This window comes from Ambystoma mexicanum, chromosome 3p (genome assembly GCF_040938575.1).
Source record: "Ambystoma mexicanum isolate Mex_15411 chromosome 3p, UKY_AmexF1_1, whole genome shotgun sequence".
NCBI lineage: Eukaryota > Metazoa > Chordata > Amphibia > Caudata > Ambystomatidae > Ambystoma > Ambystoma mexicanum.
Window position 1 is genome coordinate 11,257,151 of NC_090925.1, and position 12,756 is coordinate 11,269,906.

Below are 12,756 nucleotides of genomic sequence, written 5' to 3' on the forward strand. Positions count from 1 at the left end.
AAATGTCTTGTTGATATGTTCCACAGTGATGGGGGAGTTATGCTAGTCTGTGGTGTAGGATCAATGTAAATGTCTTGTTTGATATGTTCCACAGTGATGGGGGAGTTATGCTAGTCTGTGGTGTAGGATCAATGTAAATGTCTTGTTTGATATGTTCCACATTGATGGAGGAGTTATGCTAGTCTGTGGTGTAGGATCAATGTAAATGTCTTGTTTGATATGTTCCACAGTGATGGGGGAGTTACGCTAGTCTGTGGTGTAGGATCAATGTAAATGTCTTGTTTGATATGTTCCAAATTGATGGAGGAGTTATGCTAGTCTGTGGTGTAGGATCAATGTAAATGTCTTGTTTGATATATTATACAGTGATGGAGGAGTTATGCTAGTCTATGGTGTAGGATCAATGTAAATGTCTTGTTTGATATGTTCCACAGTCAGGAACGGCCCTAGGCCAGGGCGAACCGGGTGTTTCCCGTCATCAAGAGGCGCTGGGCGCCCTTACCGTCACCAAGAAGCACCTAAGATCTCGAGGTGCACCTTGGTGACGTGTCGGGTTGTCACCCCTCAGGTGGCTGACGGACATTGGACAAATAAAAAAAGCCCCCTCCCCTTTGGCGAGGGGGCTTTTTAATTGGTCCAATGCAGCTTTTTTAAATCCCAGGGCCTGGCATGCTGCCTTTAGCCTTTGCCAGACTGCAGCAGTTACTCAAGTCAATCCTGTCAGTGCCGTGCCTGACCTGCGTGCAATCCTGCTGCCTTCGGACTCGCCACCGCTGAACAGCTGCAAGTCTCCCACGTTAAAGTAAATGCTGCTTTTAATGTATTCCTTTGTATGCTGTGCGTGTGTTGTGTTGAGGGTTTTTTTTAATGTATGTGTGTGGATGCTGTGCGTGTGTTGTGTTGAGAGCATTATTTAATGTATGTGTGTGGATGCTGTGCGTGTGTTGTTTAAGGGCTTTTTTTAATGTATGTGTGTGGATGCTGTGCGTGTGTTGTGTTGAGAGCTTTATTTAATGTATGTGTGTGGATGCTGTGCGTGTGTTGTGTTGAGAGCTTTATTTAATGTATGTGTGTGGATGCTGTGCGTGTGTTGTGTTGAGAACTTTATTTAATGTATGTGTGTGGATGCTGTGCGTGTGTTGTTTGAGGGATTTTTTTAATGTATGTGTGTGGATGCTGTGCGTGTGTTGTGTTGAGAGCTTTATTTAATGTATGTGTGTGGATGCTGTGCGTGTGTTGTTTGAGGGCTTTTTTTAATGTATGTGTGTGGATGCTGTGCGTGTGTTGTGTTGAGAGCTTTATTTAATGTATGTGTGTGGATGCTGTGCGTGTGTTGTTTGAGAGCTTTATTTAATGTATGTGTGTGGATGCTGTGCGTGTGTTGTGTTGAGAGCTTTATTTAATGTATGTGTGTGGATGCTGTGCGTGTGTTGTGTTGAGAGCTTTATTTAATGTATGTGTGTGGATGCTGTGCGTGTGTTGTTTGAGGGCTTTTTTTAATGTATGTGTGTGGATGCTGTGCGTGTGTTGTGTTGAGAGCTTTATTTAATGTATGTGTGTGGATGCTGTGCGTGTGTTGTTTGAGAGCTTTATTTAATGTATGTGTGTGGATGCTGTGCGTGTGTTGTTTGAGGGCTTTATTTAATGTATGTGTGAGGATGCTGTGCGTGTGTTGTTTGAGGGCTTTTTTTAATGTATGTGTGTGGATGCTGTGCGTGTGTTGTGTTGAGAGCTTTATTTAATGTATGTGTGTGGATGCTGTGCGTGTGTTGTTTGAGGGCTTTTTTTAATGTATGTGTGTGGATGCTGTGCGTGTGTTGTGTTGAGAACTTTATTTAATGTATGTGTGTGGATGCTGTGCGTGTGTTGTTTGAGGGCTTTTTTTAATGTATGTGTGTGGATGCTGTGCGTGTGTTGTTTGAGGGCTTTTTTTAATGTATGTGTGTGGATGCTGTGCGTGTGTTGTGTTGAGAGCTTTATTTAATGTATGTGTGTGGATGCTGTGTGTGTGTTGTGTTGAGAGCTTTATTTAATGTATGTGTGTGGATGCTGTGTGTGTGTTGTGTTGAGAGCTTTATTTAATGTATGTGTGTGGATGCTGTGTGTGTGTTGTTTGAGGGCTTTTTTTAATGTATGTGTGTGGATGCTGTGCGTGTGTTGTGTTGAGAGCTTTATTTAATTTATGTGTGTGGATGCTGTGCGTGTGTTGTTTGAGGGCTTTTTTTAATGTATGTGTGTGGATGCTGTGCGTGTGTTGTGTTGAGAGCTTTATTTAATGTATGTGTGTGGATGCTGTGCGTGTGTTGTTTGAGGGCTTTTTTTAATGTATGTGTGTGGATGCTGTGCGTGTGTTGTGTTGAGAACTTTATTTAATGTATGTGTGTGGATGCTGTGCGTGTGTTGTTTGAGGGCTTTTTTTAATGTATGTGTGTGGATGCTGTGCGTGTGTTGTGTTGAGAGCTTTATTTAATGTATGTGTGTGGATGCTGTGCGTGTGTTGTGTTGAGAGCTTTATTTAATTTATGTGTGTGGATGCTGTGCGTGTGTTGTTTGAGGGCTTTTTTTAATGTATGTGTGTGGATGCTGTGCGTGTGTTGTGTTGAGAGCTTTATTTAATGTATGTGTGTGGATGCTGTGCGTGTGTTGTTTGAGGGCTTTTTTTAATGTATGTGTGTGGATGCTGTGCGTGTGTTGTGTTGAGAACTTGATTTAATGTATGTGTGTGGATGCTGTGGGTGTGTTGTGTTGAGAGCTTTATTTAATGTATGTGTGTGGATGCTGTGCGTGTGTTGTTGGAGGGCTTTTTTTAATGTATGTGTGTGGATGCTGTGTGTGTGTTGTGTTGAGAGCTTTATTTAATGTATGTGTGTGGATGCTGTGCGTGTGTTGTTTGAGGGCTTTTTTTAATGTATGTGTGTGGATGCTGTGCGTGTGTTGTGTTGAGAACTTTATTTAATGTATGTGTGTGGATGCTGTGCGTGTGTTGTTTGAGGGCTTTTTTTAATGTATGTGTGTGGATGCTGTGCGTGTGTTGTGTTGAGAGCTTTATTTAATGTATGTGTGTGGATGCTGTGCGTGTGTTGTGTTGAGAGCTTTATTTAATTTATGTGTGTGGATGCTGTGCGTGTGTTGTTTGAGGGCTTTTTTTAATGTATGTGTGTGGATGGTGTGCGTGTGTTGTGTTGAGAGCTTTATTTAATGTATGTGTGTGGATGCTGTGCGTGTGTTGTTTGAGGGCTTTTTTTAATGTATGTGTGTGGATGCTGTGCGTGTGTTGTGTTGAGAACTTGATTTAATGTATGTGTGTGGATGCTGTGCGTGTGTTGTGTTGAGAGCTTTATTTAATGTATGTGTGTGGATGCTGTGCGTGTGTTGTTGGAGGGCTTTTTTTAATGTATGTGTGTGGATGCTGTGCGTGTGTTGTTTGAGGGCTTTTTTTAATGTATGTGTGTGGATGCTGTGCGTGTGTTGTGTTGGGGGCTTTTTTTAATGTGTGTATGTGGATGATGCACGCATGTTGTGTAGGGGCCTTTGCTTTTGATGTGTGTGGATGGTGACTGTATGCATGTGGATGGTGGGCGCATGTTGTGCAGGGGCCTTTGCTTTTGATGTGTGTGGATGGTGACTGTATGCATGTGGATGGTGGACGCATGTTGTGCAGGGGCCTTTGCTTTTGAAGTGTGTGGATGGTGACTGTATGCATGTGGATGGTGGGCGCATGTTGTGCAGGGGCCTTTGCTTTTGATGTGTGTGGATGGTGACTGTATGCATGTGGATGGTGGGCGCATGTTGTGCAGGGGCCTTTGCTTTTGATGTGTGTGGATGGTGACTGTATGCATGTGGATGGTGGGTGCATGTTGTGCAGGGGCCTTTGCTTTTGATGTGTGAGGATGGTGACTGTATGCATGTGGATGGTGGGCGCATGTTGTGTAGGGGCTTTACCAGGGCTCAAGTCGAGGGTACACGCGGGGGGGACGGAGCCCCCGCCACTTTATTCAGAGGGTGGATTTAGTCCCTCCAGCTAAAATGAGAAAAATTGAATGTCCTCTTTGAATTTATGAATTAACACCGACTTCGGGGATCAAACCGCAGTTGCAGATTTGTAGGCTGGAGACTTCACCACTGCACTATATAACCTGATGAAAAATAAAACAACTAAAGGTGAAATGTCACATTCCGGTCCTGCCGGTTTTCAAAAACACTATTAGAAGAAAATATCCTCTCTTGGTTTTGTGTGTGTGTTGATTTTATGAAAGGAAAATGTCATTCGTCCTGTTCAATTTGGGTGGTTATGCAAATCCAATTCAATAAATGTGCATTTTTCACCTTGATATGCTAATTTCTGGTGACGTCACATCCCATTGCATTTGTTGATGAGTCCCCCCACTTTAATTTTTAGGACATCACCCCTGGTACTTTAATATGTGTGGATGGTTACTATGCTGCGCACACGTTGTGTATGAGGCTTTACTTTTAATGTATGTATGTGCTCATCTCTGCGGCCATGTCACAGAGCAAGTCAGGGAGTTGTGCATGTAACAGCAATTTAGCATGTTTGTGAGTGGTGCACAGCAGCACACTCAAATGAAACCAAATGTCTGCCATTGGCTCACCATTATGGAATGCATTCGTCAGGATGGGCCACAAAACATAGGTTCCATAAGTGCTCTCGGAGACAAGTGCCACCCCCACTGTGGTAGGCACAGGTCTGAAAGCCCCTCCCAAACAACAAGAGCTACCAAATGTCTGTGGCAAACAATCCTGCTCAGTATGACACATAAGCATCCCACACACACTATCTCGCTTGTGTGGTCATTTGATACATGTGTACCGTTGAATCCTGTTCTTTTGTGTCCTCACCTCAGTGCAGTAACTACTCTGACTCAACCACCCAACTAACCTCACACTTATCTACCACAGCATCACCCACCAGTTAACAATGACCTAACCCAGATTGTCCTTTCACCACTCAGGAAATAGTTCTTGCGAATCCCGTAAGACAAAAGCTAGAAGGTGAATGACACATAAGCTAGAGTGATAGAGAGTGCACAGAAGGCGAGCACCAGAATTGAGCGAAGACGTTAGACAGTTACGGCTCAGCTGCAAGAAAGGAAGAGAGGTGAAGAGCCCTACAGTGGACAAGTGAAGAAAGGGAAATTTGGTACAGTAGACATAAAAATGTCTTTGAAATCCAAGCTGTCTGGTAGCCAAAATCGTAAACGCAAAGCACTGGAGAATCGGGAGTGGGACACCTTAAAGGAAAGAATGGAGCAATTTGTGAAAAGGGCATGCACAGTGGGTGACAAAACCACTCCTGTTGCCACGTTCTCTGCTCCTTTGGAAACCGAGCATGAAACTGGAGTTCAGCCTGCCGCAAGCCCAACTCCCCAACTTGAGGTAGCCCCCGCTATAGATGATGTTGTGCAGGCTGATGACGAAAACCCTCTGCAGATTTCACAAGTTTATCAAAATGACCTTTCAGACCCAGCACCATGGCCTACAGTCATGAGTATCACTTTGCGAGACCACCTTGCGCTCACCGGCCCTGCCAAACATGCAAATGTTAATTTTCCAAGAGATGATTTAGGGCGACATTTTTCAAATGTGCATTACAAAAGAAGGATAGGAAATAATCCTGAAGTTTTTCATCGTAAGTGGTTAGTGTACTCAGTTAGCAGAGACTGTGTATTTTGTTTTTGTTACAAATTGTTTAGCCAGTCCAGTGTAAGGGCAGTCTGAAAGAGGGAGGAAGCAGGGATTGGAAACATATTGCACAGACTCTGTGTCAGCATGAGAATTCACTCACACACTTAGTGGCCTATCGAGATTGGGCTGAAGCAGCAATGAGACTGCTCTGAAACAAAACGATAGAGGATGAGCATCAGCGTATTTTACTCCAGCGAGCAAAGCGCTGGGGCAACGTGTTGGAGCGCCTTCTCGCTATACTGCAGTTCCTCGCTGGCAATAATTTGGCCTTCCGTGGATCAAATGACTGCTTATACCAAAAAGGTAATGGCAACTTTTTAGGCCTTGTGCAGTTATTAGCAAAGTTTGATGTGGTGATGGGTGGACATTTAAAGAAAGTACTTTCAAAGGAAGGTGCATACCATTATTGTGGAAAAACCATCCAAAATGAACTAATAAACTTAATGGCTGAGAATGTGAAGGAGGATATCGTAAAACGTGCACAGGGAGCAAAGTTATTTTCTGTCACACTTGATTGCAATCCTGATATCAGCCACCAAGAACAGCTTTCCATAACCATCCGATTTGTGGACACAAATGCAGCCACCATTTGCATTCAAGAACACTTTCTTGGGTAGATGACAGTACTGGGTTTGCCAATAGAAAGGCTAGGAAAGTCAACTTTTAAATTTGTTGATGCACAAGTGAAAGAGAGAAAAACGGTATATCGACGAGATAAGAGAATAGCACGTTCGCTTCCTACAAACTTAAAATGCGGCACCCTCAAAAACATAAAAACTAGATAGAAAAATTGGCTGCGAAATCGGAAATCCTACTAATTCCAAAAAGACGGAGAGATTGTGCTGAAGGGAATTGCCCATAAAAGCTCTGCTCAGACGTGGTCTCTTCTCAATCAGGCTAATTTCATGTCCCAGGCTTCAGTCTAAATTAACGGGGTGTCTGAAAGTCAGTGGATAACTCACTTTTCTAACTTATACTCATGCCCTCCCCCTACAGTAAAAGGACACCCTATATAACCAAGCAGTGACTTCCACCTTCAAATATCTAAAGATGATATCCTATACTTCATCCAAAAATCCAGTCATTCGCGAGCCCCTGGCCCAGACGGATTATCTAATGCGATGTTTAAAAACCATCCAGCACCTGCCGGCATGATTTTCACAGATCTGCCGGCACGATTAGCATCGGTGCAAATGCTTCCATGTCCCCATTCCCGTGGAGTCCTACATGACTCCATGGGACGGGGGACTCACACTTTCCGCCACCTGTCACCCCGGGCCGCCGAGACTTGTAACGTCCTGGTGACACCGGGATATCAGGTGGCAGAACGGTGATACGAATTCGGCAGCAACCCACCGGTACCACCAGCGTGTTACCTCTGTACTCGTAATGAGGCCCAATGTCTCGTCATAAATGTTCTTTAGTGATGAGTGATTTATGCTAGGCTCTGGCGTAGGATTCATGTGGCTGTCTTGTCAGGTTATGTTCCACAGTAATGGGGGAGTTATGCTAGGCTGTGGCCTGGGATCCATGTGGCTGTCTTGTCAGGTTATGTTCCACAGTAATGGGGGAGTTATGCTAGGCTCTGGCGTAGGATTCATGTGGCTGTCTTGTCAGGTTATGTTCCACAGTAATGGGGGAGTTATGCTAGGCTCTGGCGTAGGATTCATGTGGCTGTCTTGTCAGGTTATGTTCCACAGTAATGGGGGAGTTATGCTAGGCTGTGGCCTGGGATCCATGTGGCTGTCTTGTCAGGTTATGTTCCACAGCAATGGGGGAGTTATGCTAGGCTCTGGCGTAGGATCCATGTGGCTGTCTTGTCAGGTTATGTTCCACAGTAATGGGGGAGTTATGCTAGGCTGTGGCCTGGGATCCATGTGGCTGTCTTGTCAGGTTATGTTCCACAGTAATGGGGGAGTTATGCTAGGCTGTGGCCTGGGATCCATGTGGCTGTCTTGTCATGTTATGTTCCACAGTAATGGGGGAGTTATGCTAGGCTGTGGCCTGGGATCCATGTGGCTGTCTTGTCAGGTTATGTTCCACAGTAACGGGGGAGTTATGCTAGGGTGTGGCCTGGGATCCATGTGGCTGTCTTGTCAGGTTATGTTCCACAGTAACGGGGGAGTTATGCTAGGCTGTGGCCTGGGATCCATGTGGCTGTCTTATCAAGTTATGTTCCACAGTGATGGGGGAGTTATGCTAGGCTGTGGCCTGGGATCCATGTGGCTGTCTTGTCAGGTTATGTTCCACAGTGATGGGGGAGTTATGCTAGGCTGTGGCATGGGATCCATGTGGCTGTCTTGTCAGGTTATGTTCCACAGTGATGGGGGAGTTATGCTAGACTGTGGCCCGGGATCCATGTGGCTGTCTTGTCAGGTTATGGTTCCACAGTGATGGGGGGAGTTATGCTAGGCTGTGGCCTGGGATCCATGTGGCTGTCTTGTCAGGTTATGTTCCACAGTAATGGGGGAGTTATGCTAGGCTGTGGCCTGAGATCCATGTGGCTGTCTTGTCAGGTTATGTTCCACAGTAATGGGGGAGTTATGCTAGGCTGTAGAGTAGGATCCATGTGGATGTCTTGTTGGATATGTCCCACAGTGATGGGGGAGTTATGCTAGGCTGTAGCGTAGGATCCATGTGGATGTCTTGTCAGGTTATGTTCCACAGTAATGGGGGAGTTATGCTAGGCTGTGGCCTGGGATCCATGTGGCTGTCTTGTCAGGTTATGTTCCACAGTAATGGGGGAGTTATGCTAGGCTGTGGCCTGGGATCCATGTGGCAATCTTGTCAGGTTATGTTCCACAGTAATGGGGGAGTTATGCTAGGCTGTGGCCTGGGATCCATGTGGCTGTATTGTCAGGTTATGTTCCACAGTAATGGGGGAGTTATGCTAGGCTGTGGCCTGGGATCCATGTGGCTGTCTTGTCAGGTTATGTTCCACAGTAATGGGGGAGTTATGCTAGGCTGTGGCCTGGGATCCATGTGGCTGTCTTGTCAGGTTATGTTCCACAGTAATGGGGGAGCTATGCTAGGCTGTGGCCTGGGATCCATGTGGCTGTCTTGTCAGGTTATGTTCCACAGTAATGGGGGAGTTATGCTAGGCTGTGGCCTGGGATCCATGTGGATGTCTTGTCGGATATGTTCCACAGTGATGGGGGAGCTATACTAGGCTGTAGAGTAGGATCCATGTGGATGTCTTGTTGGATATGTTCCACAGTGATGAGGGAGTTATGCTAGGCTGTAGCGTAGGATCCATGTGGATGTTTTGTTGGATATGTTCCACAGTGATGGGGGAGCTATGCTAGGCTGTAGCGTAGGATCCATGTGGATGTTTTGTTGGATATGTTCCACAGTAATGGGGGAGTTATGCTAGGCTGTAGAGTAGGATCCATGTGGATGTCTTGTTGGAAATGTTGCACTGTGATGGGGGAATTATGCTATTCTGTGGCGTAGAATTCATGTGAATGTCTTGTCGGGTTATTTGACACAATGATGGGGGAGCAAAAGGTCTATTTCCTGCTTTTCTATTTCAAGCACATGTTTTGCTTCAGGCTTGTGTTGTTTCACCTTCTGTATTTGTGATGACCTCCTGAAATGGCTGTTAAACACAGCATTTAATGCAAGTAAAATCACACTGCAGCAGGCTGCACCTGCAGATGCATTCTCTTACCTGCAGCAGGCTGCACCTGCAGATTATGCATTCTCTTACCTGCAGCAGGCTGCACCTGCAGATTGTGCATTCTTTTACCTGCAGATTATGCATTCTCTTACCTGCAGCAAGCTGCACTTGAAGATTATGTATTCTCTTACCTACAGTTTATGCATTCTCTTACCTGCAGTAGGCTGCACCTGCAGTTTATGCATTCTCTTACCTGCAGCAGGCTGCACCTGCAGATTATGCATTATTTTACCTGCAGCAGGCTGCACCTGCAGATTGTGCATTCTTTTACCTGCAGATTATGCATTCTCTTACCTGCAGCAAGCTGCACTTGAAGATTATGTATTCTCTTACCTACAGTTTATGCATTCTCTTACCTGCAGTAGGCTGCACCTGCAGATTATGCATTCTCTTACATGCAGCAGGATGCACCTGCAGATTATGCATTATGTTACCTGCAGATTATGCATTCTCTTACCTGCAGCAGGCTGCACCTGCATGTTATTCTTTTACCTGCAGCAGGCTGCACCTGCAGATTATGCATTCTTTTACCTGCAGATTATGCATTCTCTTAACTGCAGCAGGCTGCACCTGCAGATTATGCATTCTCTTACCTGCAGCAGGCTGCACCTGCAGATTATGCATTATGTTACCTGCAGATTATGCATTCTCTTACCTGCAGCAGGCTGCACCTGCATGTTATTCTTTTACCTGCAGCAGGCTGCACCTGCAGATTATGCATTCTTTTACCTGCAGATTATGCATTCTCTTAACTGCAGCAGGCTGCACCTGCAGATTATGCATTCTCTTACCTGCAGCAGGCTGCACCTGCAGATTATGCATTCTTTTACCTGCAGATTATGCATTCTCTTACCTGCAGCAGGCTGCACCTGCATGTTATTCTTTTACCTGCAGCAGGCTGCACCTGCAGATTATGCATTCTTTTACCTGCAGATTATGCATTCTCTTAACTGCAGCAGGCTGCACCTGCAGATTATGCATTCTTTTACCTGCAGATTATGCATTCTCTTACCTGCAGCAGGCTGCACCTGCATGCTATTCTTTTACCTGCAGCAGGCTGCACCTGCAGATTATGCATTCTTTTACCTGCAGATTATGCATTCTCTTACCTGCAGCAGGCTGCACCTGCATGTTATTCTTTTACCTGCAGCAGGCTGCACCTGCAGATTATGCATTCTTTTACCTGCAGATTATGCATTCTCTTAACTGCAGCAGGCTGCACCTGCAGATTATACATTCTTTTACCTGCAGATTATGCATTCTCTTACCTGCAGCAGGCTGCACCTGCATGTTATTCTTTTACCTGCAGCAGGCTGCACCTGCAGATTATGCATTCTTTTACCTGCAGATTATGCATTCTCTTAACTGCAGCAGGCTGCACCTGCAGATTATGCATTCTCTTATCTGCAGATTATGCATTATTTTACCTGCAGCAGGCGGCACCTGCAGATTGTGCATTCTTTTACCATCAAGAGATCTGAAACTCTACACGTCACGCACAGGTAGCTGTAGTGCCTAGACGCTATTACGTTTAGGTGTGCATTGTATTAACAAATTATCATAAACAAAACAGCTATAGCAACTGGAAGCTCGGTAAACAGAGGCAAGCCGCATGTGTAAAAGAGACAGCCCCCCAGGATCAGATCAGAAAGGGAACACACAGAGCAGCAGAGGGGTGCAGTGGGCAAAGGTGCCAGGTGGTCAAGGGGCACATTACCCTGCTAACATCCAGAACTGTTGCTTAGCCAGAGGTTACAGTACCTTCAGGGAAAATCCTCGGGCATATTGTTTAGCAGGGCACATGTCCATGAATTCCCAGTCTCCCCAAGGGCCACCATTGGGAACACTGATCGTGTTGCTGGGCGTTCTGCCATCCACACATGTGCACAGGAGGAGCAGGGCCGCCAAGCCGAGCGCATGCGCCATTCTCCCCCGTCGATTTCCTGCAGAACGAAGGGGAGGGTCATTTAGCAACCGCTAGACTGCATGGACATGTAAAGCAGTCAGTACTGTACATGCACAGCATCAGGTGACCCATGAGCAATGCTTTGCTGCAACAGGGAGCCCCAAATCTGCCTCTTCTTCCGTTCATCTAAAAGAAAACTGGCTGCACCTTTCCACTATCTCCACTGTGTGGCGCTAGATACAAAGTGCACTGACCATACCCAAAAAATCACGACCTCACCTACAAATAATAATCTGTTTCCTTAGATCTCTGTTAGATCCACTACAGAACAGGAGGTATAAACCATTTCTGAGAGGGGGGACAACCTGTAGTGACTCAGTCAGCCCTACTTAACCCAAAAATGCACAACATCCGATACAATACAATGGTAACCAAACAACACAAAAAACACAAACACTGGTAGTCACGGAGACCTGGAAGTAAGAGGAAATGCAGGCAGGGCAGTGGAATGACAATACAATGGTCACAGAATGTAAGGGCGTAGCAGGCGAGACACAGGCAGGGGGTGTGGCGCTGCCCGATGACGGGACGCGCACGTGGTAGCGTGACGTTGCAGGCCGCCGCGTGCAGTATAAATAAACAGGGCGTTTCCCGGCCGCGCAGAGCGACCGGGAAGCCCGAACCACAAGGACATGTGCGGCTGAGTCCTTGGGGGAGTTGGGGCTTGCGGACAGCGCTGGGGGGGCACCAGTAACCCCCAACAGTGGTGACGAGTGGGGGAGACGATGCCCGGGCCCGGCGGTGATCATTTTTGATACAATTTTTTCACCGAAACGAGGTCGGATCACGACTTCGTTTCAGCCCGCGGGTAGTGCGTCACCCACGCGGCTGGCAGCCATTTTGTCTTCCAGGCCGTGGATCTTCACGAGGCTCCGGTTTTGCCTCTGAAGGGAATCCAGACCTAATTTTTGGAACTTATGATAGCAGGCAGCTATATATGCACACACATGTGCCCAGTTGGTGGTTTTTTCATTTTCTTGGGTCTCCTACGTCGAGTGCAAGCAAGGAGGAGGGCTGACATGGCTGGGCCTGCATAGCCCATTGTTCTTCTTGCCTCAATTTTTGGAACAGTCGAGGGCTGGAGCCTTCTTCATCCTCTTCATCATCACAGAGGTGTGCTGTAGTGACTTTAATGCTTCTTCATCAGGCTGGAACCGTCTTCATCCTAACAGAGGTGTGTGGAAGTGACTGTTCGTCCTCCCTGGTAGTGGTTTGAGTCTGAGTTGCGGCCCCCATCTTCTACACTGGGGGTGCCTGTGCGTTCAAGCTCATGAGTGACACTGAGGATCAAGACGGTGCAGCAGCCTCTGGGTGGGCAGGCAGGTCCTCCAGGTCTGCTACCTCCTGTGCAGCCAGCGGTGGTACCCGCTCTCCAGCAAATCCCTCCAGCCATGGCCCAACCTAG

At 46.5% G+C, this 12,756-nt stretch overlaps 1 protein-coding gene across 3 annotated transcripts in view; it reads right to left on the reverse strand.

Annotated features, from left to right (window-relative positions):
• The window catches only part of LOC138579453 (vitelline membrane outer layer protein 1 homolog), a 261,874-nt gene that overhangs the window by 98,289 nt on the left and 150,829 nt on the right, over nucleotides 1-12,756 (reverse strand). For all 3 annotated transcript variants that reach the window (XM_069649783.1, XM_069649784.1, XM_069649785.1), the window contains exon 4: nucleotides 11,147-11,328. In XM_069649783.1, coding sequence (XP_069505884.1) covers nucleotides 11,147-11,311 — 165 coding nt within the window. In that variant the 5' untranslated portion in view covers nucleotides 11,312-11,328. The remainder of the gene's footprint in view (nucleotides 1-11,146; nucleotides 11,329-12,756) is intronic.